Source organism: Anoplolepis gracilipes, chromosome 17 (genome assembly GCF_047496725.1).
Source record: "Anoplolepis gracilipes chromosome 17, ASM4749672v1, whole genome shotgun sequence".
Lineage (NCBI taxonomy): Eukaryota > Metazoa > Arthropoda > Insecta > Hymenoptera > Formicidae > Anoplolepis > Anoplolepis gracilipes.
The window spans coordinates 1,589,369-1,615,578 of NC_132986.1; the positions used below are offsets into that span (position 1 = coordinate 1,589,369).

A 26,210-nucleotide genomic window follows, 5' to 3' on the forward strand; every position below is an offset into this window, starting at 1 on the left:
ACGTGACTAAAAAATATATATTTTTGTAAAAAAAATTAAAGAAGATATCTCACCAATGAATTATATCTTACAATTTAAACAATATTATTACATATGTAGATAATAACGATTAATAATAATGTTCTTATTTAATAAAAAATGTATACAAAATATATGAGTAATTATCTTCTATTTGTTGCTAGTGCATAAAATTGCAAAGTGATTTTTCTCAAAGCGAAATCTTTTATAATAAAGTATAAATAAATAACCATACATATATTTGGGTTCACTAAAAAGCTAGCATACCTATGGAATATGTAATGTCTGCAATCTGTGTTATCATGAAGATTAGACTGCCTCAAGGAGTGACTAAAGATCAATTTTACGTTGTACTGATTTTAGGAGCAGTCACCGGTTTTTATAACTGGAAAACCCCATTGCAAGAACATTTTAAAGAACAGCTTGAGAAAGAACTTGTAGAAAAAGAAAAGTCAAATGAGGTAAGGCAAATTGCTTCGTAAAGTTTGCGTCTGGTAACCTATACGCCGGGATATTTGAGAACCTGATAATATTTTGCGATTGTTATCTGACATAATATTTGATCACTTTAGTATTAATATTCATAATTATAATATAATTAATACGTTAATATTATTATTAATTATTAATATTAATATTATTATATTTTATCTCAGAGCCTTCTATTTTTGGTTTTGTGATTATTACTATTATTTTATAGCAAAGAGATTAAAGTTAATTGATTTAATTGTTCAATAGAAAAAGAGTGTGAGAGAAAAATATATTAATTTAAAAATTTTTTAACATATTTTTTTTAGATAAAAAGCTATTCTGAATTTTTTGAGATAATTTTAATTATAAACAGAAATTTTTTGTGATATATTCTTCCAATTAAAATTTTTAAGATATTGTAATATTTTACAGTCTACCGCAAGAAGCAAAGAAGTTGTTAATCCAGAAGTTTAGCAAAATTGGGCTTATAGTAATTAGTGGAGCCTTACTTGTAACATTTTTCAGGTATATAAATATCTTGTTCCATTTAAAAAAAATAATTTTTCCAATAAATATATAGTAAATGAAATAGATATCTTTGATTTGTCGTCCTTTTCTTTCATAGAACTCATGTACAGCCATGGTATATGAAACGGAGAGGTGAACAAGCAGAAAAGCATGCAAACATTATTTATGAACTACGCAAGACAAGAAGTGCACAGCAGGAACAAAATGAAAGTTGATTGAGTCAATATTATATATTATCACATTATTATTTACGTATGGTTTTTTATTATAATAATCTTATTTAAATAAACAAAAAAATGTAAATAGTATGATACAATAAAATCTCTATGTCCCAATAAGATTATTACATAATCCTAACAGAGATTTGATAACTATTCCAATTCTGCATATTTGCCACTATAAAAAGGCACATATTGCAATACTGCTTTCCAATCAGTAAAGTACAACAATGTTAGTGATCCAGCAGTTCCATAGGTCAATGCAGTTGGAAGCCTAAAACAAAAAATTGTATATAAAAGAAACAGAATCCAATATATATAATGCAACAAATCTATTTGTATTAAAAAATAGATATTCTTAGCCTGAAGGCAGGAAAAAAAAGACATAATATGAAAAAGTTGTAATAAACAAATATATCATATCCATTTTCTCTTTATGTCATTTCATAGAATAATATTAGAAATCTTATTAACAAATGGAAAAAGTAAAATATTCATATTGTTGGAGATCGTATCAAAAGAGTACTTTATAATCTGAAATGCTAAAAGAGAATAACTCACCATTTTCCAGCTAATTCAACGTGTTTTCGTCCTAATCGAAGGGCCATTCTTTTAATTATTGCCCGACTTGAGCAGTAATTAATACGTACTGACTACTGACAGACTTTATTTTTACAGCAAGAAGAATAAAAATTAGAAAGAAGGATAAGTTTGTGTGTAGAAACTGTGTTTCAAGAATGTGCTATAGAGTGCGCTGTCATTGCTAACGACTTCCGGCACTGACGAGGAATTCTCGTCGGTGCTTCCGGTCATGTATTTCTTAAATCGGTCGCATCTAGATATTCATGCATTACGATTAAGGGATAAAAAAATCTAGTACAAAGTATGTAATTGGAAAATAATTAGAAAACAATTAGTACAGTTATTATAACTATAACTAACTATATAACAATTTTAATATTGGAACAATTTTAGTATTGATAATAACGGAAAATAAATTTTATATTGTGTATAAAATTAGATTAATAATTTATTCTTATGCTTCAGTGTAATTTTCTCAATATCGTTACTTTTATAGAAAAAAAAATTCAATTTTAAGTAACAAGACGTGTACATTAAAGCATTCCTCCTTCGTATAATGGTTTTTTTAAATAGATGCGTAGTCTGGCGCCTTTTTTTACAATACACGTGGCCGGCTGTCGTTGAAACTTATCGATTTCCTCTCGCTGAGGATCGTTCTTGAGACGTAATTCCTTGTTATTTACATGCTGTCAGTCGGTGAAGTGTGAAATCCTCGATTAGTTCTTTCGAGAGCCAAGTACATCCGTTTTGCTGGCGAGAATTTATTTTCAACAAAATCAACTTGTCTTCCGTGCGTGCTTAACAATGGCAGATATGTCGACGAATGTAGGCATCACGCGGAAAATGTCTTTCGGAATCAACGGCAAATTCAACGGTGTCGAGAGTAAGACACCTTTTTTGATAGGCGTCTCCGGCGGCACTGCAAGTGGAAAAGTGAGCATATGTAATTAATGTAATAATAACAAAAATCGAATCGATTATTACAAAAATAGCACGTTACTTGTCAATCAATCTTTTAGGAATTGTTTTTTTTCTTTTTTTTTTTTTTTTTTTTTTTGTCTACTTTTAATATTTAGTTTTTAGTACACATTAGTTGATATATCGTAGTACAGACCTCTGATTATTTTTTTTTTTTTTTTTTTTTTTTTAATTTCCACACGAATTGTATAAACTCATACTATTTTTGTGGTAATTATTTGTAAAGGGATCAATATCTTTGTATAAGTAATAATTTATATTCTTTAATAGACAGTATTGAAATAAAGACTCATGCAACACAATATTAACTTAATTTTGAAACACAAATAACAAATTAATATTATACAATGGAAATGTTTTACTTGAAAAGTAAACAAAGATTTAATAATTAGTAATTAGTGGCATTAGTTATAAAGATCAGTAACTATAATTAATTTTGATTGATTCAGTCTACAGTATGCAAACGTATAATGGAAAAATTGGGACAAGTCGATATGGATCATCAACAACGCCGAGTAGTCTGCATATCACAAGACAGCTTTTATCGCGATCTAACACCTGCTGAAAAATTAAAAGCTGAGAAGGGACAGTACAATTTTGATCATCCTGATGCATTTGATGACGATCTAATCTTACAAACACTGCAGGATATACTTGCTGGGGTTAAATGTGAAATACCAGCTTATGATTATAGGACCAACAGTTTGTATGTATCATTTTAATATCTAATTAAAAATTAATTTTAATGTCTATTAATAGAAGTAGAAAGTATTTACAAAGTAAACCCAAATGTAATGTAAAAATTGAAAACATATTTATAAAAAATAAATTTTAAATGAATATTATAAAAGTTAAATCTAAAATATATTTTATATGAAATTATTGTAGAATGAAAGATCAAGTTACCACAATATATCCTGCTGATGTGGTACTCTTTGAAGGAATACTAGTATTCTACTTCCCTAAAATCCGTGATTTGTTTCACATGAAATTGTTTGTAGACACTGATTCTGATACCAGACTTGCAAGGAGAGGTAATTCCTCATGTGATATTTTTAAATTTAATTAACTTGTATTTCTATCTTAACTGTTTTATAATTTCTTTAGTGCCAAGGGACATAAAAGAACGTGGAAGAGATTTAGATTACGTTCTAAATCAGTACATGAACTTTGTAAAACCAGCTTTTGAAGAATTCTGCTTGCCAACGAAAAAATTTGCAGATGTCATAATACCGAGAGGAGCGGATAATACAGGTAATTTTAGCAATTTTAGGCATTATTATATACAATATTTATTACAGCTATTATAATTATTTCTTTTAGCTTTTTTAATCATTAATTTGTTTGGATTTTTTTTTAATTTGTTTATTAGATGTGTTATTAGATTTATTGATATTTTTTTAGTTTTGAAACTCTTTACCAAAGCGATAATATATATAATATATATGTTGTAATATTAACCAAATATTAACAAGCTTCTTCTTGTACAAGTTACAAGAAGCTTATTTCCAAGCTTCTATCAAATAAGATTTTAAATTTTAATCTTTCTATATATATGTGTAATAAGCATATAGTTTTATTATTGTTGTTATTGTTATTATTATTATTGCTTACAATATATTTAGGATATATACAAAACATACTAAACTTACTGTCACTCTTTTCAACTACAGATTTTAAAATAAATGATGAAAAATATATAGACATTCTATAAATAAAAAATGAATAGTTTAAAATAATCCAATAAAATAAAGATTTTTAATAACTTGGATAATTCTAATTTAATAAACTACAAGAATTCATTCTTATGCAAAAATTTATTAATTCCAGTTATATATTCGACTTCAATTATAATTTAAATTTATAAAATTAATTATAATTAACACATTGAATATAGGAAAATAATATTTCAATCTCTGCCACAAAAGCTAAAAAAACCTTATAATAAATTTTTGAATTATTAATTTTTCTCACATGTATTTTCTCAAATGTATTTTTTGCAAAAATATATTTGTTATAAGAAGATTGTATAAACATATTACATATTAAGTAATAGTAATAATCTATAGAATGCACACATAGAATTTAATGCTAAAAATGTATGAAACTTTAAATATGTAGTATTATTTGAACAATAGATTATCTAAACAAGTAGATGTGTATATGATCATCTAACATTGAGATATTTTTATTCGAAACTGCACTTATCTTTATATATGGGAAATTTTTATGTAATGATTATAAAGTTGGTATAATTTGAATGTGTAATCCTTACATATATAAAACTCAGATGCACATACATGTAAATTATTAATGACAAACTATAGACATATCTGAGTTTTATACATGGACAATGAATAATTTACACGAAATTGTTTTTATTTAATTTTTGTTTCTATATTCATATCATTTTTTATTCAGTCTTTTATATACAGTATTACCTCACTTCATGCACTTTGTTTGAGACTGGTCACTGCTATCAAGTTCAAAAATAGCAAGGATTTTTTTTCTTTTTTTTTTCTATTGAAGTTATCCCATAAATCTTTCTGATGATTCAGAACAAAAGCAAGACAATAAAAGAATGAGAAAAAAGAATGAGAACAAAATACATAATTTTTGGCATTAAAGAGGTCGAATGTCAAATAAAAATCTATTCAGATAAAGAAGATTCACACTCGCTTGAAACATATTGAATAACTCAGTGTTGTAAAGTGAAACGAAAAAACACTTGTGAAGTGAGATAATACTGTATGTATATATCTTATGGGTGCTGCCTGGTATAGCGTTGCCATGGTTGCGGATGTCAGAGCTACACCTACTTAAACTCTAAGCAAAAGCTTAAAGGGAGAAAGTATCTCATGGGAAACCTATATGGTCTGGTTGTTGTATGTTTGCAGTGGCAATAGACCTAATAGTGCACCACATCTGGGATATTTTGCGTTTGAAAAAGGCCGAAAACTCAACCGGGCAGCATCCATTCTTCTACCAGCATAGGCGTACCTCGGCCTCATCCGACACACTCAGCAGATGACTTAAGCATGATAAGCTCACTCTGTCAAGCACTGCATTTTTTCTATATCATATGTATGACTGAATACACAATATTGCTAATTTTTTTTATTTTAAATATTCGCGGATAGAAGTAATGTCCGTTTTTCAATGCCAAATTATTCGTACACATTTAAATTATCAATATAATTTAATAACAGTCGATAAATAATTGATCGATAAATGCAAGAAACATAAATGGTTGTCAAGGAAGGATAAATGGTTGTCGAGCAAACAAAGGAAGAAACAAATGAACTTGATAAAGACTTTTGTCATAATAATATTGAAACTATGATTGAAACAACATCAGATGTCTTGCAATAGACATTAAGCGTACGGCACACGATGCACATATAATTTAAATAAAATAATTATATATATAAATATATAATATGAATATATATGACAAAATTGTATTAAATTATTTTATTGTTATGTAATTTGGATTCTTGGTTGCTTACAGATTCATTTTTGTATGTATCAATTAAAAAACTATATAGTTTAACTAATATAGTTTTGTCCATGTAATCATACATAAAAATTGTTTCATATTAAATCTAAGCAACATATACGAAAGTATTTCGCGTATCAAGACAGATAATAGATTTAAATATAGAAACAGCAGATAGATTTTTACATCTTTATTTCTTAAAAGACCTTTTGAAAGATTTTAACCTGTTTTATATGAAATGTTATCTCAAGACAATATTGCAAAACAATCTATACATGTAAAGCCAAAACTAACAACGCTCCTATCATAGCACCATGCAGTGCAGTCAACAAAACACAATGTAACGAATCTGTTAACAAAACTAGCGCGAAAACTTACATCATGTGCCAAGGATTTAAATTTTCTTGCAAGACTAAATTAATGTTCGATCTATATTATAGTTTGATTATATATTTACAGATTTATTTCTACTGTGATATGTATACAAAAAACATTTACTAAATTATTAAGCATAATATTTTTTTATCAATTAGTTTTTAGAAACATTTGCAAAAACGGACATTGTTTTCCTCCTAATTATACGATCTTTGAGGGATTATACCTGATTTTTATATGGTAAAGAGAATGGCTTTTTATGTGTTTTATGAACATTTTTGTGTGAATTTTGAATTGTGACTCTAAACCAGAGAAATGCATGAAGTGCAATGCAGATTCAATGAAAAATTGATAAATTAGGGTGGATTTATAGCAATTGACTCAATGAAACTGAACTTTTCCAACTATTTTCTAATTTTGAAATCAGTTTCAATACTTTTCAATATCTTTCTATTTTTTCTTAAATTGTCCATATATTCTAAAAGCGCTTTATACCCTTTATAACAATAATTTATTAAGAATAATACAATATTCCTAACATTTTTATACAAATTATAGTAATGCATTTAAAGAATGTGCAATTATCACTAGAGTAAAGAAAAAAGATGTGAGACACATAAAGGAGTGTTTGTTTCAAAAATATATCTTAATTTATATTTCTTGATAAATTAAAATTTATTCATTTCTTTAAAGAAAAAATGAAGGTAAAAAATTGTAAAAAAATTCAAAACACGATTAAAAAAATTTTGAAAACGACTTTCTGATCAAAAATTAGAATTTTAAAATTCATTATAATAAATTTCTATCAATTTATTTTAACTTGGCCACTTCCTTGCGAATAAGTTATTATTTCACATTACATTTTTTATACAGCTGTCTATAGCTATCTGTAGCTTCAAATTTAAACATCTCAAGTATTATGCAAAAAAATCTATATACCTAATGTGTATGTATGTGTGCGCGTTTATGTCTGTGATATGTGTGTATATTTTTGTGTATGTATTTAGTTCTATATGTTAGACTTTTTTATAAGATGTTATTTCACTTCCAATCACTAGCATATTTTGCACTTTTGCATAATACTTTATAATATAAGCACATGCAAGTATTCTTTAGAGAGGGCATAATTATCCGAGTCAATTTATCTAGTTTGACTTATTCGTGTATCTCGAAATATTCATCTACCGCACTCTATAATATTGATTCTTGTACATACATGTACAAACATACAAGATATGCCAAAACTGTTGTAGTTCCTTTCAATAATATTTTCTGCCAGAAATCTCAAAGCTGGAGCTTTGTTTAATCTAACTCTTATAATAGAATTGTATAATTTGCACAATTTTCTCTATAATAGCTATTAAGTCTGAGAAATGTAATTTCTTATCATCTGTTTGTTCATCAACTTATTATGAAAATCTTTAAATATGTAATCATATATACATACATCTTACTTTCATAACTTTAGACAATATTCAATAATTCAACTATTCAATTCTTCTTAATCTGCATATCTATAAAAGATACTAGTTTTGGCAGACATTCTTACTGCACATTGTTAATAGAAGAAAAAAAAAGATGTTTTGTATCTGCAAGAGACAGTATAATGAACACAAGTGTCTTATGCATAATAAACCACATGTAATCATAGTGCGATTACAATTGTTACCTAAGATATCAATTAATAATCCAGATATTTATAAACAATTTGATATATTGTTTTAAGATGTACAACGATATATTGCCAATAAAGGAATTTATTATCCCCAATATATATTATGCGCATCACTATTCGCACACTGACGTTTCGTGATCTGTTGCAGTGGCGATAGATCTGATAGTGCAGCACATAAGAGACTTCTTAAGCAACTGTGGTAGGGAAATGTCGGAGCCTGAAAGTCCAATAAACAGGATAGAGGGATTGTTCAAGAGGCCACATTAACTTTTTTGAAATTTTTACGCGTTACGCAGAAATCTGCTGATCCAATCGCGTTTTGTTTCTTTTCCATACGGTTTTTTTCATTTATATATGTATTTTTTTTCATATATATATAAAAATAATCTTTTAATTATATAAAGTATAAGAAAAAATCTCGAGATCAATGTTATTAGGAATTTTATCGTTTTAACAGTACTTGTTAGAAATGTTTGCATTTTGCAGTGGTATTTGAATTAAAAGAGTTAATTATTTTGTAAGAGTAAATACTTACACACAAATATACATAGATATGTGTAGAGACTATACAGGATATAATCCAAATGTGTAGTAAAGCTGCATGAATAAATATGCAATAGAAGATACAAAGAATTTATATTTATATGACAGAATAAATATTTCTGTCTAAATATCTCAATTTTTTATATAATCTACAATTTGTTTTGCTACACTTTTAAACTATATCCTGTATCTGTGATCAAAAAACACTAATATCAAATAAAATATACTGTTGTGAGCAGCAGTTATCTATATTTGTAGAATATTAATTAGTGTTAAAATATGTAGTAATATTTACGAGGAACTATGATGTAAAATAGAAATTATTTTTCTCGTGTAAATGTTTGCAATAATTATTTAATATTTTATATAATTAATCCCTTATTGTGTTAATATATATATATATATTGTATATATACATGATATATATAAGCATAAAAAAGAAAATATAAAGTTTAATGATTACATTATAATTAAAATTTTTTTATGTGTTTATATATATTTTACATTAATTAAAATTATTGATAGTATAGTTCTAAATTCATACCGTCGTGTATTTCATCTGAAATAACCCAATTAAGAAAAATATAACTCGATATGAAATTATTTGTATACAGTTTAAAATTATAATAAATTATTTTAATATGTATTAATATTTTGTATACATGATATAAATGTGTTTTAATAGTTAAAGGATACAATCTTGCAGCTTTATGTGATCTTTGAAAATGGTGTACCACTTTTTCAACACAATCTTCTCCCAATGGGTCCCCGTCTGGGCAGCTATCAATTTTTTCAAATCTCCTATGGTGTCGTCCGGGTTGCATTTGACTCTAACCTTCTTACCAAGACGATCGTTGCATGTTATCTCTAACATTTTCTATCGTACCTACCTGACAATAAAAGAATTTCAATAACACACTGTAATAATTTTATGTTAATTTCAAGAATCAATATTTGTTTACACTTTTCATTAATATCAAAACAACACTGTGTTCATCTAATATAAATCTAAACAAGGCCTAATCTTGTCCATGACAAATGCAAATGTCAAGCGATATAATTCATACTTACTCTTGTTACACGCAAAAATTGTGCAATTCCAAATTTTCGCAGTATTTTGTGAAATACGAAAAGGCTAATATAGGGTCGATAATAAATCCTGATTTTCGATTTTGCGTTTCTTTGAGGTTATGAAGAGAAAAACAAACCTCGATCAATTATACTCGCGGTCGGTAATAAAGATCTCGCTCAAGTTTAAATTACCTAAAGTGCCTAAAGTCACTATCTTTATTGCTGAACTGCACTATAGTGCAGAAGATATCTTTCTTCTTTTATGTGGAGAGAAAAGGATACCTTCTGAACTAGTGCAGACAGTTCAACAATAAAGAACAGACCTCACCTTAAGCCCGTATCACACTACGAGTTGAAAATTGAAGATTAAAGATAGAATTTGACTAATCAGAATAAAAGAAACTAAAATTGCTTTGTCTTGATTGATCACATTTCAATCTTCAATCTTAAATCTTAATTTTTAATGCGTAGTCTGATACGGGCTTAATGAGATCTGTTCATTTTTACTTGCACTTGAAGAGAGAGAGAGAGAGAGAGAGAGAGAGAGAAATAAAGCGAAGAGTGTAAAAGTAAATAAAAAGAACATATCCGTCGTCAGCCTGTCGGAGAGGCTAGGCTAGTTATATGCTATATGTTGTGCTCTCCGCGAGGCGATATCTCTCGCTCGACAATGCCATGTTGCTATGTTATTGCAGGAAAGCTATCGAGGAACGTGGTGGTTTGCTGCAATAAACGCTATCGCGTGGTGAGGAAGACTCGCTGCAGGTTATTCGTATGAAAGTGCGCTATTGCGGATCCTATGGCAAAACCAGAGCGATTACGGTTCACGATTCTGGAAGACTTGATACTCTTACGGGAGGTCTTGCGACAGAACCCGTACGAGGAAAGTGACAGGTGGAAGGCCGTTGCCGAGCATGTCGTGAACGCGACGCAGAAGAATTTTAGTCTGCGTTGCGTCAAAGAGCACGTCGATCATCTGTTAAAAATTTGGGCGAGAGAGGGTCATGCACACTTGAGGAAGTAAGCAAGCACTTATCACAATATTCTATAATGTATCATCTTATTGTGAGAGTGATCTTAAATGCATTAATGCAATATTATTATTGACTATTTTTTATTGAAATGAATGCAGAGTCAAAAACATATTTATCAAATCTTTCCACTTGATGATTCGCAGATCAGGAACCGAGGAACAATATAATGAAAAGGAACGACTTTTGCAGCAAGTACAAGACTTGCAAAGAGAATTCAGATGCTCTAGTAAAAGCAATGCACAGAAATCAAGAATGCAAACGAGAGAGGTAACCATGGAGAATATTTCTGATACTTTGGAGGTAATAATAGAGGAACCAGTAGTGGCAACATCTTTACCTTTGTCATCCTTACCTTTGTCATCCTCGACATTATTGCCAATTGCATTACCATCACCAACTTCATCCTCCTCATCATCATCGTCGATTCCACAAACCTCAGCAAGCCCATTACGGTCGCCAGCCACATCACCGTCAAGAACGATTGGTCCAATAAGAAATAAAATGCGTCACGATACGATGAAGAAGTCAACGTTACAGTTTTTACAAGAAAGACATAAAAAAGAGGTAGAATTCCAAGAAAAACAATTTCGCTTGGAGGAGAGGAGAATTCAACTTGAAGAAGATAAGTTTAGAATAGAAAAAAAGGAACGTGAGGCGAGACTTGAATTAGAAATTGAAGAGAGGAGACAAAGGATTTCCGTATCTAAACAGAAACAAGAGATTCTAGAAATATTATTACAGTTAATACATAAACCTTAATTATTTTATATTATAAATAAAAAAAAATTCTTTGTTTTATTGATTTACAGAATTATTGGTTTATAAAATTATTAATAAAATTATTGTTAATATAAAAAACAAAGTGTATATTTTCTAATTTAAATAGTTGCATATATAAAAAAATGATGTGTGTATAAGATTACATGTACAAGTTATGTAACTTATCTTTTTATATATGTATATAAAAAGAAATTTGATTAAAGAAAACATTTATTTTCAAATATACAATGCAGAATAAATATAATGGAATATATAGTATGATCTAATCTAAATATATATTTAAAAGATATTTAAAAATGATTATATAACGTCAAAATAAAAATTACGATATTTTTTCGATTAAATATGCAATTATAATTATACATAAAATTAAGATATATATAAATTTTATTTTATAAAAATTATAATTTTATAAGAATTTCTTACAATCATTAATATATTAAAATTTAACACCAAGCAAGAAATCCTCGATAGTATAGTGGTCAGTATCCCCGCCTGTCACGCGGGAGACCGGGGTTCGATTCCCCGTCGGGGAGGGTTTTTTTTTTTTTTATTTATTTTTCTATTATTATTTAATTATTATCAATTACATTTTTAATAAGTAATCTGTAAAACATAATTTTCATTAAATTGTGATTTTTATCTTTATTAGATCTTTAATCCGTATCAAATTATTCATGGCTAATCAGAAAAAAAAATATAAAAAAATTCTCCCCGACGGGGAATCGAACCCCGGTCTCCCGCGTGACAGGCGGGGATACTGACCACTATACTATCGAGGATTTCTTGATGGGTGATCAATTTTTGAAAATTTCTTGTAAATTTGCAATCGATAGAGATCCTTTGATTAGAGCACGTCATAAAATAACAACTTATAAAATTAGCCAGTTTATTAATTAAGCTTTTTATTGACTGATAAGATTCGGATAAAGATTTTTTTATCCTGATCATTTAATAAAATATTGTAACAAATAAACAGCTCCGTTTTTGGAACTATATATTTGTCCTATTTCTATCTTTGATCAATTTTGTAACAACTTGTAAAGACTACACAAATCTGTTTGCGGATGGAGCTTTAAATCTGTAAGAAGAGATGGCGGGGATGAGCGACGCGCGCGCAGCGCCATCTATACCCCGTTCGGTTGAGCAAGCGTGGCTAATCAAAGCACCAAGAGGTAAGCCGCGAGGTCTGTTTATTTTGGATTTTTCGTTAGATAAGCGTAGCTTCACGTCGGCAGTTTATGATAAAAATGTGCTTTATCGTCGTGCCTCCTTCCTATCCACCGTATTCGAGAAACAATTGACCTAGAGCAGTAATTGCCATGGAAACATAGGTGTTCACGCGCCGGACGGGACCGTAACTTGTCGGGCATTTTGCCTGGTAAAAGCCGAGCTCCATCTCCGTCTCGCACCCCGCGCAGCCGTCACCGTCCCGTCCCGTCCCGTCCATCCGTCCGTCCGTCTGTTCCTTCCTTCTTCGCCCTGTCGAGCCCGCCGCTCTAACCAACTAACCAACGTGCGCGTCGATAGTTGCCGACGACGCGTTTACGCGCGTACGCATCGGCGAGCGAGAACGGGAACAGCGGCTCTTCGCTCTTCGTCGTCCTATATATTCACCGAAAAATATTCGCCTGGCCCTGGCCACGAACACGTAATAATAACGGGACTCTCCCCACGGTTTCTTCTGCCGCAGGAAAATGAGCAGCTCCGAGGAAGTGTCCTGGATCTCGTGGTTTTGCGGCTTGCGCGGAAACGAGTTCTTTTGCGAGGTGAGTACTCGGGGAAACGCCCCTGTTGCATTCTGTTAGATCTTTGCTATGGGTATTTTAAATGTTTCATAACAATGTTTATTGAAGCATGTTAGAGCTTTAGAGAGTGCCAATTTATTTTTACTTTGGCCATCTACAATAGAAGTAAGAGCGATAAGCTTTCCTTATGTAAGTTTAAATTTGGGGTAAGAACAACAAAGCAGCAAAATCTTAGAATAAAATTAAAATGATGTGTGAAAGTATAATTGTTTCTGTATACATGATCTATACATACGTTGAATATATATTTTTTAGCCATTTAATAAGTAAATATTTAAGCTACAGTCACAATAACTACATTTTGTATTTGATGTCTTAAAATCTATTAATTTTGTTGATGTATTTTTGAATTTATGCAAAAGACATTTGAATGATATCTCTCGTAAAAAAGTTTACAATTATAGATGTTACTTCTGTTTGTTATGTTTGTATCCAGGTGGATGAGGATTATATTCAAGATAAATTTAATTTAACGGGGCTGAATGAGCAAGTACCACATTATCGTCAAGCATTGGACATGATTCTCGACCTTGAACCTGGTAAGTTGCCTCAAGATGATAAATGAAATTACTCTTTCTTCAGTTATTAAGTATATTGATTGAAATGTAGAAATAAATAGGAATAATTTGTCAAATATAACTACTGTTTTTTAATACTCTTCTTATTTGATTTGTACTTGATAGATGATGATTTGGATGACAATCCAAATCAATCAGACCTGGTTGAACAAGCAGCAGAGATGCTTTATGGTCTTATTCACGCACGTTACATACTTACCAATCGTGGCATCGCTCAGATGATCGAAAAATATCAAGCAGGCGATTTCGGCCATTGCCCGCGAGTATACTGTGAATCCCAGCCGATGTTGCCGTTAGGTCTTAGCGATGTCCCTGGTGAGGCAATGGTCAAGAGCTACTGTCCCAAGTGCATGGACGTTTACACGCCAAAAAGCTCGAGACATCATCACACTGATGGAGCTTATTTCGGAACAGGATTTCCACATATGCTGTTCATGGTCCATCCCGAATACAGACCGAAACGTGCGGCAAATCAATTTGTACCTAGGTAAGTACACATCATTCTGTTAGTGTGAAGCATTTTTTGCAATAGAATAATAATCACAGAAAGTTTAAAATACTATTTTTGGCTGTCAAAATTCTAACTACTAATTCTAACAACTGATTTATTATTATTTTTTTAATGATAAAATTATGAAAGACTAGAAATAGAAGAAACTATTTTAAGATAGATATCATTTCAGCTGAACAAATCTTACTAAATACAAGTTTTATATATAATTATATATAAATTTTTAAATATTTTTTTTTATAGATTTTATTACTTTACAATAATCAAAAACGTCACAATTTTCTTAACATATTTCCTGTGATTCATTGTTATCATCTGTGTACAAAAAAATGTGATAGATTGAGCAACATTAATGTTTATTTTGGCTACAGTATACTTTTATATAATTATATATGTTTAATCAAAGATAGATTAATATATGTAAATGCTTAAGGAAATTAAATAACATTTAATATTGAGTCGAAATTTCAAGTCTTATCATGTGTTACTATACTCTTTATAATCTGTTTGAAGTTTTACTTTTTGCATGTGTAGAGATGTATGAAATCCAAAAGTTAAAAGGTAGATATTTTTTTTTTTTTTTCAGATTATATGGCTTTAAAATTCATCCTCTAGCATATCAGATCCAGCAACAGTCTGCGTCCACGTTTAAAGCACCTTTACGGGCTCTTAACTACAATAATGGAAAACGTTAAGGTCATTTTGGAATAGCCTAGAATACTTCCTTTCATTATTCACAATTTCTAATTTTGTCTTGAAGATTTAAACAAAATATTTTTTATACCTCCGTTTCTCCCAATATGTTTCTGTGCAAAGAGAACATTTCCTATGAAATTGCTCCTTGTAACTCTTTCAATCGTTTCATCGCTCTTCGGAGTGTCTGATATTACAGTAAAGAGACAAAAAGAGAAAGAGAGAAGGGCAAGAAGCATTTAGTTTCGTCGTGTAAATCATTGTCATATAATTTAAATTCTAGCAACAATATTGTTTTCAACAATCGTTTACGCGAAGAACCAATATGTTTTTGTATAGAAACTTTGAACATTATTCATATTAAGATAAAGGGAAAAGAATAAGAAAAACATATACTTATAGAATAATTGCATTAGATCATAAATAAGGAAAGAAATAGGATAGAACACACATCCGTTTTGTACGAGAGTCGTTCGCGTCATCGTATTTGCTGCCAAGTAGTTCCTAAAAACGTGCAGAAGCGGACTTCCTAAAAAAGAGAGAAAAGCGGATAGAAAGAGAGAGAGTAACTGGGTTCACATTGGTTCTTTTCGAGACGAAATGTATAAAGAAAAATATAGCTATTAAGTGTAACTTAATTTAATCGCCGAATAATTTGTGTACGAACTGTGACAGAACCAATTTATTGATGTGTAAAAACATCGTGTAGATAATATATATATACATATATATAAATAATTTACTTTGCCAAACAAACTATTGAACTCGAGACATAGTAATTTCAAAGAAACGAAAAATCGTGTAACGTTCCACGAGAAAGATTAAAAAAAAGAATATCTTGGTTTCTATCACAGTTCTCGAAACGTTCTTATTGACATTTAGCATTGGTGGGAGGAAGATTTCGCGCGATTAGAAAATAAAATTCTGTGTACAATTTTTAACGTAGAATAACAAAGTTATTAGTAACATTTTCTTTATTTTGTTTAATTGTTCGCGAAGTAAAGTTTTGAGTCGAATAGATTTATATCTAAATTGATTGGTTTATAGTAAAAAAAAAAAAAAAAAAACTATTGTATTTTCACTTTAAATTAAAGTACGACTTATTTACATACATTGTATATTCAATATCCACATAACTAAACTCAAGTTAAAAAAAATTTACATGAATATATAATTTAATTAATTTGCATTGTTATATTTCATAATTACAATTATTTTTAATTCTCAAAATTAATACTGTTTATTATTTACTTTATATACATTTATTCTTATAACAATTAATAGATTTTTATATAATTAATTATAAATAAAAATATTGTATACAGGATGTTTTTTTCTAGAATTCGGGTGCATCGTCTGTTAGTGGTAAATTTTTAAATTTCGAAATAAAAATTTTAATCTAATTATCAAAACTAATAATTTTTAAATAAAATAGCGCGCGTTTAAAGTTGATCAATCAAGTTGCCTCACGTTTTCAAGCATGGTATATATATATATATATATATCATATAGTAAGGTGTTTTCAGACATCGTAAGATGACTAAGTTGTGATTGGTTCGTTATTTTTGTATCAATTCGCGCTAGTTTTATTTTGATTAACCAATCAGAACAAAGAAACGTTTACTCCGATTCGTCAATCAAACATCAAAACGTATCGTTATTGGATAGGGAATTTTGTTTTTAGCGCGAATAGCGTTCTCCTGAACCCAACTTTCATCTTCGATAAACCTAACCTTCAGTTCGACCAATAAACGTAATCCTTCCGAATTCAAATGCCGTATGCCATGATGTGAGACGAAAACCGGTAAAGCTAGAAATTCGTGTTCAAATTATGCTTAAGTTTTGAAAGTGATACATATTAATGTACAAAGTGATATATTTCATAAGACACATAAATGAAGCTGTACATAAGTATAAATATATCTTTATACGCGCAACGAGCTTGTAACGCGTGTGTATAGCGTATTTTCTGTCGACGATTTTCTTTGTTTGGCCGATCTACAACCGAGCTGTTTAGTTTGACAGATGTGTATGTGTGTATATGAGCCTGCTCGAGGATGCTTTGAGCACTCGTGATTTCATTTCTTCTATACGTACTTTATCGCTAAACCAGGAAGTCTGACAATTGTGTCAATGAATTTATAGCATAACTTGAGAATAATTCGAGAGATTTAAACACTTTTTCTTCAGGTAATTAAGTACTTGTTTTGAAAGTTGGAAACGATTCGGAAATCTGCGATAATAGAGAAAAGAAAGACAGAGATAGTGACAAAAATTTAACTTCTACGTGTATCTGTTTCTTTACATTGACAATAATTGTAATTTTATCGTTTATGTAATAATAAACTAATAGTAATAATAATTTTGTGTAATATTTATAATGTATTTCCTTTTTTATATTATTTAATATTTGTTTATAACAAAAATTATATACTGATTCTTATTTAGCTTTTAGTTTCTTTTTATTTTCATATTTTTTTATAACTTTATCTGATATTGAATATAAGATATATTTTGAGTTTTGTTAAAACATATAATTTTACTTTTTTTTACAGATCAATAACATTTGTTGAAGATTATTGATAATGTCAGATCTTGTAGGAAACAATAGCCACAGTTTTAATAGCACAAGCACTGGTAAAGAGCCAATTACACTACCAAAGTCTCAACCAGTACGCCTCTTGTATTTGTGTCAGAGCGACGAAGATGACGATGATGACGATGACGAAAACGAGGAGAAACCCCGTGAGTCTGAAGATGAATCAGATTTTGATGAACCCCCAAGTGGTTCCACTGAAGATGTACAGTGGGAATCGGATGCACATGGAGCAGCAGATGTTAAGCCTTTGATTGGTTCAACAGATAGGCTTTTGAAAACTACGTGTGTACTGCCAAAAGATAGTTGTGCAATTGCAACTGATATTTCTTCTGTACAAAAAATAAGTTGTGCAAGCAATAAAGAAGAATGCAAAGACGATGCAAATTTCGAAAGTCGCCTGCTAGTTGACGATCCGAATAAACTAGGAACTTGTAGCTCCAAACAGGAGAATAATTCACAGGACTCTCATAGTGGTATGTTTGTCTCTTTGAAGAATCAAGCTGGTTTTGCTCACAACTGTTCGATGGAAGTGACCTTACCTTCATCATCACTTTATAAAGAGGATTACATTGCAAAGTCTGATACAAGTAAAAATCTGCAACTGGCAATAAATAGTGCCCAATTGAGTCATGAGAATGTTTACTTATCTGATAGGTTGAATAAGAGAAAGGAAGAGCATCCATATAGCTCAATGACTGATAATAAATTACTGCACAGAAGCGAACACTTGTTGAATATAAGCAAAGAGGAGCAGTATAAAGGAATGCTGCATGATTTTAATGAGCATATTAATAAGGATTGCAACGAAGAGCCTTGCAGGATCTCAACCGTTGTACCGGAATCCACCAACTGTATATCTCAAAACTTGTCCAGAAACATGATACATCCTGTAACATATAGCAACTCGCAATACAGCACCTCCAAGTATGAGGCGAACGAAAAGTGTACGCCAGCGAAAAATCCGCGCCCACACATGGAACTAAATACACCCTTACTGAACAAAGTTCAGCAAACATCATTACTTACTCCGATTAATCGTTTAGTTTTAGAAACTCCGTTGAAGCATCTACCAGTCAGTTCGATGCATCCAAATCCATGCACATCGCATAAACAGTTGTTTCAGACTCCGCAGAGTAAATTATCCAACGATTCAAGCAAAAGTCACATTCAAACTCCTTCCACGATATTGTCTAGTTTGTGCTACAATAATGTGAGACATACACCATTGGAGGGAAAGAATCTTGCTGCAAAGGATCATAGGCAAATATCTAGAAATACAGTCTGTACACCTATCATAGAGAAACTAGAATCCGCGAGGTTTGTAGAACCATTTTACAACTATGTGCTTTGAAAAAAAACAATATTTAACGTATTAATTTAACTTATTAATATAATAGTATTATTTGTTTATTCTTGATAAATATATTACAGTAATATTGTTATAAAAAAATAAACTATCAGATAGTTTGGAATTAAATTTTGATCGCATTTTTCACGTCTAGGATGAATCGTGATTCTTTCGGACAGATTTAAGCGCACATCACAGAGGACTTACAGTAACTTATTTTTCTTTTTTTCCAGATTGAGTGTCAAAAACATGAGGCGACCCTTAGCGGACGCTACATTAGCATATGGTAATTCTTCTGCACCTCATCCTTTGGAATCTAAGCCACTCGTTGCGTTGCACTCACGTGCTGAAACAAAGACTGTAGTGTCTGAATTACAACAGGAAGACAGAAGCAAGAGGCCGGATGTAAAATTGATGATGCAGACAGAAATAAATTACCATAATGGTAAGCGTATTAATAGCACGTTCAAATTTAATATAATAATTAAATTATTAAATATTTTATTTTGTTGTCACCTTAAGTTGTCATTGCATTCAGATCCAAAATTTGCGAAGGCTACCGAAGAAATGAAGGACAACAAACAAGTCGTCAATATACCTGACACATTGCTAGTAAGTAGCACAAAGACTGTGCCAAATAAAAACGAAATCAAACGAAATATGATAATTGGGTCTGATATGGGCCAGATAAAACAAGATTCTTTGCGAATCCTGAACAAGTATAGCGAGGGAGATTATGGGATCGTCTCGGAATGCAAAAGCTCGCATGAGCATCAGTCGGTTCGCGAGAAGAAGTGCGAAGAGGCACAGCAGATCATAGATAGAATTGCGAACATGCAATTTACTATACCGTCGAACATTCCTCCGCAACGACAAGAGAAAACATTACACGTGAAGGACAGAGAGTACCTGATTCTAGGTTCTCTCGGTCGTGGAATGAGCGGTGAAGTTCTGCGAGTGCAGGATATATCTTTCGGCGAGTTACGCGCAATCAAATGCGTGGACTTGAGTAAGATGGACAAAGAGTCGGCCCAGGGCTGCTTGGATGAGATCACTATGCTGCGTAAGCTACAAGCACCCTGTGTTGTCAGAATGATCGACTAGTGAGTATCTATTACAGATATGCAAAGTCAGATATTCAAAGATAGCAATATTATCGTGATTGCTCGAGAACGTATTTCTGAAAGGATTCGATGAACGATAATATATTAACGAAATATTAACGCTCTTATAAAGTATTATAACAATGTTCATTAATTTAATTCAATTGTTTTAGTGAAATCAGAGAATCTATGGTTTACGTGGTAATGGAAATGGGTGATACCGATCTCAGCAGACTTCTCAAGTCCATGTCCCAGGAGAAGCAAATTTCTATCATGATGATTCTGTATTACTGGACAGAGATGCTCACTGCTGTAAAACACATACATGATAATGGTGAATATATATTACATAATTAATTAAACGCAGACAATCAAGCAGTTTTATCTTGTGAATAAATATGTGGCTTCTGCATTTTAGGAGTTATACACTCGGATTTAAAACCAGGAAATTTTTTACTGGTACGCGGTCGGCTTAAATTGATAGATTTCGGCATTGCTTCCAGTGTAAATTCTGATATGACATCTGTTATGAAAAGTAATACAATTGGAACATTGAATTACATTAGTCCAGAGGCTCTGATGGATATTGGTAACAACTTGGATTCACCTACGCATAATGTTAAATACAAGGTGAGACAAGAATAACAAATAAATTAAGATGATTATTCTGATTAGATTTAAAGAAAAATGTCTAAAAAACATATTTAATAATTAAAATTAAATCAGCTTGATTTGAATAATTGGATTAAAAAGTTAATAATTTGCGATTTGTAGTTCGAATTAAATTAAAAATTTATAAGTTGCGAACGAGAATGAAAAAGCATCGTTTCTCGCCAGATAAGCTACAAGTCGGATGTATGGTCATTGGGGTGCATCCTATATAGCCTAGTATATGGCCACACACCATTTCAACATATACGTTCCCAATGGGCAAAGGTGAACGCCATAACTAATCCGAAACCGGACATTTCGTTCCCGGCGACGACGTTTGCCTCTTCGACGAGCGGCAAGACTCTTCAGGATCACGAACGCACGCCGCCTGTTCTAATCGACGTGATGCGGCAGTGCCTTCAACACGATCCAAAAGCGAGACCCACGGTGTCGCAATTGTTACAGGTGACATATGTGCCCACCACGCAGAATATCGCGTCGATCAAAACGTCCGCCGACGTTCCGGCGAACATTCTCGTGAAAATAAAACAAGCTTTGAACGAGAAAGAATGGCGACAATTAGTGCAGGTAAGCGCATTTGTCTTAGACAAATATTTTTAGGAGCATGAGAATATGTACAAGTGATGAGAGATATAAGATGATATGTAAAAAGAGGATCTTTTCAATGTCAGAAGCAATCTCCATCATTACTTCATTATCAATTCGATATAACTCGATTTAATGTCGACATAAAAAATAACAGTTAAAACAACTTAATAATTTTTTATCTAATTCTGATAGAAAAACGGTTTTGAAGAACTATAAACATTAATTTTATACAATAATTATTCTTAAGAAAGATTCTTTCATTGTAATAAAATATATATGTTACGCTATACCAAACATATGGAGATTACTGTGTACTTTCAGTTTTAACTGTTTAAATTTTTACAAACTATGTACAACATCTGAACAATTGTGCATTTGTATGAATTAATACAACTTTATTACTTGATTCGCAATTGAATAGACAATTCAATTAAGCAAAAATTAATATTCTGCATTTTTTCAGGTATTGAACACAAAGCGACATTATATATGATATTATCGAAATAATAAACTTATCAATTTACTGATGTACATAAAAGTATTTGTATATACATACAAGATCCAATTTGTAGCGAGGCATAAATATACAGAAACATTTGGTGACATGTATATCGAGAACAAGGCTAATAACGAAAATAATATACATATATTATATATATAGAAAGAGAGAAATGTAACAGATTCAAGAATAGATTATAAATAAAATTGAATCCGGGAGTATTATGTTTGCCTATGTGTCACATGAATATGAAACTTTGTATATATCAAGAGATTATATTGTGAGAAAGTAAGTTTACAATTATTTTGTGTTAAATTAATGTATTCTTCAGTTTATTATCTTGTATTTAACGAGCGCGTACAAATATCGTATTCACTACTCGCGAAAATTAAATCAATGTAAATGATATAGTGTTTTACATTTATGGATCATGTAAATTATTTAGAAATATGAATTAAACCGTGCGCGGTTTTATTTCATTATTTTATTACTTTCGCAATATGGAAGAAACAATAAATTCAACTCTTTTACTGCGCTGCCTAAAAGTTTTGATTTATCTCTTCAATTTATATGTAACTCTATACACAAATTCTATCTAGAAATATGGCAAACATCCAATGAGTTAATTTACTTCTACTCTCTCTGATTCTGATTAAAAAATATTTCAATGTAAACAAGAATGTATTTTACTTTTTTAATTATCGATAAATAATTGCTAAAAAATAAATTATATTGATATTTTTATTTTTATAATTTATAATTTAATAAAATGATATAAACTAAATCACGTTATAGTGATAGAGCATACATGAGATTTTGCGTTTTACGTACAGAATCTATTACGAGTCTAACGTTTCAATGTTTATATTTTAAAGTTTAAACTATAAAAATAAAGAATACACAATTATATCGCTCTTTTTGTAAATTACTTATCGTTTTTAATTACACATCGAAACAGATGAGTTAATTTACCGCGATTGCTGATGTTAGTTTAGTTGATATCTATATTTCTTTTCTCTCTTGCATTATTATATATATAAGTAGAAGTCAATAATATATCAAAATTTCTACGATATGTTGACTTTCTACTCTATCTAGGCAAGTTTGAAAAGAAAGTTTGCCATAAGGTAGTGTTTTTATTAAAGTAAAAGAAACACAGCAAAAGAGTTGAATATTATGAAAGTCTCACAAGATAGTTCACACATAAAATATATAAATTATCGCTTTCTGTACAACTCAGATGAATAAACAACAAAAAGCAGTTTTTTCCCGCTTATATGAATCAAATTACGCACAAACTTGTTATTTTAAGCACGGATGTTCAACATCGGGGAAAAATACACTGTCGTGTCTTTCGCTCGTCATAGATACGTCGTACAAAACGCAAAATGTCTATTTTTTTCACTTGAACTGCGAGGATCGACAATGACGCCTTCTCACTCACGTATATTGCACTCTGGCGATCACGTTGTGTAAAGAAGGAAGGGATCAATGCATGTTCGCGAGTTGCCAATATTGCAGCAGCTTTTCTCCTTTCGACAACGCCATGGAGTTTGGCCTCTCGAACGTTAGCATGATTTCCTTAACTTTGTTTTTCAATTCGCGATCAAAGAGATGGCCACCGGTGCGTTCCAACGCGGACGCCATATCGTACTCAACCGAGGGTAATGGTTCGCGAATGAAACGCGCTGCACTAGCGATGCTGGGAAGGATGTGCCATTGCAACGCTCGGATCTCCCAGAGGCTACTAAGCAACGCGTTACTCAGTAACGGATCGCGTTCCTCCATAAGAAACGGATCACCTGCACCAGAGGCGACTTCGTCTCCCTGCGGATGATCTATCAGCCTCTTTAATCCCGGATGTCGGAGTAGCAGATTACCTACGAAGAGGAGGATAATTAAAATATCCTCCGGTGGTGCGACCAACGTTAGACGTGCGAGTCGCTTCGCAAACGCCGCTACCAACGCTTCTGGTAAATGTCTGAAAAAATAAAAACACCTCAAATTTATAAGTAAATTTTACATAACTTTTGAAACAGATTCTTTCTTTTACAGATATCTCCATAGTTTTAAAGAATAAAATGCAATTTACTAAAATTTTATTTTTATCGAAAGTATAAGATACTTACGTCGAGCTAAGAAACAGATCAGACAGATAAAACAGACGAGCCTTGTACTTTGTATGAAAAATCTCTGGTTCAAACATTGAATACAACTTGGTAAAAATATTTGGATATTCTAGATTATGCTTGGTGACCAGTATAAATACACCTTGCAAAGCTAGCACGCCGACAGGACCATCCACATCTAGGGAGTCCATTAGAAAGTCTGTCAACAATATCGGTTTTTCTAAATGCAGCATAACTCGTTCCAACAAAACCAGTAACAATTGTTTGTGTAACTGCGGCGTCAGTTCCCAATGCATAACACAGCCCCAAACTTTGTTTAATGCACGCTTAACGGCCGATTGATCCCATGTGAATATAGCATCTAATAAAAAAAAATGTAAGGCAATATTACACAGACATTAATGATGTGAAGTGTTATGGTATAAATAACATAATATAAAATATTTTATTACCTTGTGGTCCACACAGGAGCTCCTTATTGTCCGATACTTTAGATTCTGAAATATTCAAGTTTTGTCTAATTTGTATTTATAAAAATGTATAGATATCAAATAAATAAATAGATTAAGAAACTAAGATTAAGAATTAATAAATAAATAAAAAACTAAAGATCATAGAATCAAGAAATATTAAAATATTTACTATAGTTACTAAATATATCCTACAAAAAAATTATATAATTTTTTACATAGTTCACAAAGATAATGTGCAAGTTTTAGAAGAGAAACCATACCTTCTTCTTCTTTTGGCAGTGGTATTTTATCTATAAGTTCCAATAAATTTTTTATATAAATTTCTTGTGGTTGCCTCTTTGGGGTAAGAGAGGGTAGACATTTCCATGTATAATATAAAGCGTCGGGATATTCGGTGATCTCTTGGAACCTCGATATTAAATTTATATTATCCTTTTCAGGTGAGAGCAGCGTCATAAGGATAGGCTTCAGACGATGCAGAGGAAAGTAATAACCCGCTTGATCACGTGGCTCCAATGGCGCTTTACCTTCTTCGGCCAACAATTTTATCGCAGTAGTAAGAGCTTGCAATTGAATGGTTGATCGACATTTTTCCATAGATGCTAATATCTTCTCCCAAACTTCTTCATAGCAATTTCTGAGCCAAGTTACGTATCGAGATTCGGGGCTAGCTTCTATTTCATACACAGTATGTTAGAATATAAATCTCAAAATACATAGACATCTTTTGGACATTAGAAATATATAATAAATATATAAGTAACTTCTATACTCTTTATATTCACGATTAATGTAAAAAGACTTGTTAAATCACCAACGATTAAATACTTTTTTTAGACTTACCCGAAATAGTAAGAGTTATCGAACGTTCGAGATACATATCGCCGCGTTTCAGTACCTCGGTGAATATCGTTTCTATCGCAAGCAGACATAAACAGGTCGACTCCTATAAATAAAAAAGAAGTAAAATTTTTTAGCGATACATCATCTCCTAATCCTAAACAGGCAACACCAAAAAACCTAAGTCCAATAAGCGACTTAGCACTTACGTCCCACTGGCCGATTATGTCTACCAGGTTGTTCGCGTGTTTCCGCGAGGCGAGAAACTCCTGGGCCCGCTGTCGCAGCAGCCTCGACATCGCCCTCTGACCCGTAGTAGCCCCCGGTAAGTCCGACGCGTCCGTCATCGCTATCCTGCTCCCGAGAGACTTCGCGAGAGACTATATTTAATGGCAGCAGGTAGCCGAAGACAGCTAACTGCGTTGTCTAGGTTAGATCGGCCTAGATCAGGTTAGGATTAGGGTTGGGTTGTGTTAAGTTAGGATATGTCATAAACATCGCAAGAGTAAATAGAGCGGCTTTCTAACGTTTCTCTCGCTCCCTTCTTCGCGTCTGCGCAGTAACGTTACACTTATGATTGGACAGCGGAAGATGGCG

At 31.4% G+C, this 26,210-nt stretch overlaps 7 protein-coding genes, 1 long non-coding RNA gene and 2 other non-coding genes across 17 annotated transcripts; 6 read left to right on the forward strand and 4 right to left on the reverse strand.

Moving 5' to 3' along the window:
- The first annotated feature begins 203 nt into the window (after positions 1-203).
- Positions 204-1,255, forward strand: LOC140675016 (uncharacterized). The gene is made up of 3 exons (XR_012048304.1): positions 204-479; positions 922-1,014; positions 1,115-1,255. It is a non-coding gene; the product is annotated as an uncharacterized lncRNA (long non-coding RNA).
- On the reverse strand, positions 1,244-2,101 carry Uqcr-6.4 (Ubiquinol-cytochrome c reductase 6.4 kDa subunit). The gene is made up of 2 exons (XM_072909004.1): positions 1,797-2,101; positions 1,244-1,509 (listed from the first exon to the last, which is right to left on the reverse strand). The coding sequence occupies exons 1-2, from the start codon at positions 1,841-1,843 to the stop codon at positions 1,389-1,391; spliced, it is 168 nt and encodes a 55-aa protein (XP_072765105.1). The 5' UTR covers positions 1,844-2,101; the 3' UTR covers positions 1,244-1,388.
- A 153-nt stretch (positions 2,102-2,254) lies between these two features.
- On the forward strand, positions 2,255-9,191 carry Uck (Uridine-cytidine kinase). Of its 3 annotated transcripts, XR_012048303.1 has the most exons (6): positions 2,263-2,750; positions 3,245-3,501; positions 3,684-3,829; positions 3,903-4,049; positions 5,693-5,879; positions 8,493-8,628. XR_012048303.1 is itself a non-coding variant. In XM_072909002.1 (5 exons), exons 1-5 carry the CDS (start codon positions 2,622-2,624, stop codon positions 8,609-8,611), a joined length of 798 nt encoding a protein of 265 aa, XP_072765103.1. In that variant the 5' UTR covers positions 2,255-2,621; the 3' UTR covers positions 8,612-9,191. The 3 variants fall into 3 exon arrangements, 2 of the variants coding, with proteins under 2 accessions (XP_072765103.1, XP_072765102.1); XM_072909002.1 differs by lacking the exon at positions 5,693-5,879 and having other exon boundaries at positions 2,255-2,750; positions 8,493-9,191; XM_072909001.1 differs by lacking the exon at positions 8,493-8,628 and having other exon boundaries at positions 2,264-2,750; positions 5,693-8,439.
- Positions 9,192-9,221: 30 nt separating this feature from the next.
- On the reverse strand, positions 9,222-10,114 carry Ubl (Ubiquitin-like protein 5). The gene is made up of 3 exons (XM_072909003.1): positions 9,959-10,114; positions 9,584-9,777; positions 9,222-9,446 (listed from the first exon to the last, which is right to left on the reverse strand). The coding sequence occupies exons 2-3, from the start codon at positions 9,759-9,761 to the stop codon at positions 9,403-9,405; spliced, it is 222 nt and encodes a 73-aa protein (XP_072765104.1). The 5' UTR covers positions 9,762-9,777; positions 9,959-10,114; the 3' UTR covers positions 9,222-9,402.
- Positions 10,115-10,577: 463 nt separating this feature from the next.
- LOC140675112 (uncharacterized) lies at positions 10,578-11,766 on the forward strand. Its single transcript, XM_072909185.1, has 2 exons — positions 10,578-10,978; positions 11,136-11,766. The coding sequence occupies exons 1-2, from the start codon at positions 10,758-10,760 to the stop codon at positions 11,749-11,751; spliced, it is 837 nt and encodes a 278-aa protein (XP_072765286.1). The 5' UTR covers positions 10,578-10,757; the 3' UTR covers positions 11,752-11,766.
- Positions 11,767-12,236: 470 nt separating this feature from the next.
- On the forward strand, positions 12,237-12,308 carry Trnad-guc (transfer RNA aspartic acid (anticodon GUC)). Its single transcript has one exon. It is a non-coding gene; the product is annotated as a tRNA-Asp (tRNA).
- A 174-nt stretch (positions 12,309-12,482) lies between these two features.
- Positions 12,483-12,554, reverse strand: Trnad-guc (transfer RNA aspartic acid (anticodon GUC)). The gene has a single exon. It is a non-coding gene; the product is annotated as a tRNA-Asp (tRNA).
- Positions 12,555-12,872: 318 nt separating this feature from the next.
- Ckiibeta (casein kinase II subunit beta) lies at positions 12,873-16,476 on the forward strand. 3 transcript variants are annotated; one of them, XM_072908971.1, is made up of 5 exons: positions 12,873-12,947; positions 13,466-13,541; positions 14,017-14,119; positions 14,264-14,645; positions 15,256-16,476. In XM_072908971.1, the coding sequence occupies exons 2-5, from the start codon at positions 13,470-13,472 to the stop codon at positions 15,362-15,364; spliced, it is 666 nt and encodes a 221-aa protein (XP_072765072.1). In that variant the 5' UTR covers positions 12,873-12,947; positions 13,466-13,469; the 3' UTR covers positions 15,365-16,476. The 3 variants fall into 3 exon arrangements, with proteins under 3 accessions (XP_072765072.1, XP_072765074.1, XP_072765071.1); XM_072908973.1 differs by having other exon boundaries at positions 12,936-12,959; XM_072908970.1 differs by lacking the exon at positions 12,873-12,947 and having other exon boundaries at positions 12,972-13,541.
- A 142-nt stretch (positions 16,477-16,618) lies between these two features.
- On the forward strand, positions 16,619-22,273 carry Mps1 (dual specificity protein kinase monopolar spindle 1). Of its 3 annotated transcripts, XM_072908967.1 has the most exons (9): positions 16,619-17,552; positions 17,918-18,905; positions 19,005-19,278; positions 19,543-19,754; positions 19,848-20,412; positions 20,586-20,746; positions 20,831-21,042; positions 21,250-21,651; positions 22,136-22,273. In XM_072908967.1, the coding sequence occupies exons 2-9, from the start codon at positions 17,948-17,950 to the stop codon at positions 22,163-22,165; spliced, it is 2,814 nt and encodes a 937-aa protein (XP_072765068.1). In that variant the 5' UTR covers positions 16,619-17,552; positions 17,918-17,947; the 3' UTR covers positions 22,166-22,273. The 3 variants fall into 3 exon arrangements, with proteins under 3 accessions (XP_072765068.1, XP_072765067.1, XP_072765066.1); XM_072908966.1 differs by having other exon boundaries at positions 17,918-19,221; XM_072908965.1 differs by having other exon boundaries at positions 16,623-17,552; positions 17,918-19,278.
- Positions 22,274-22,474: 201 nt separating this feature from the next.
- Positions 22,475-26,083, reverse strand: LOC140674996 (nucleolar complex protein 4 homolog B). Of its 2 annotated transcripts, none has more exons than XM_072908969.1 (6): positions 25,823-26,083; positions 25,617-25,719; positions 25,034-25,444; positions 24,753-24,797; positions 24,301-24,661; positions 22,475-24,152 (listed from the first exon to the last, which is right to left on the reverse strand). In XM_072908969.1, the coding sequence occupies exons 1-6, from the start codon at positions 25,958-25,960 to the stop codon at positions 23,660-23,662; spliced, it is 1,551 nt and encodes a 516-aa protein (XP_072765070.1). In that variant the 5' UTR covers positions 25,961-26,083; the 3' UTR covers positions 22,475-23,659. The 2 variants fall into 2 exon arrangements, with proteins under 2 accessions (XP_072765070.1, XP_072765069.1); XM_072908968.1 differs by having other exon boundaries at positions 25,034-25,447; positions 25,823-26,082.
- Between the last annotated feature and the right edge of the window lie 127 nt (positions 26,084-26,210).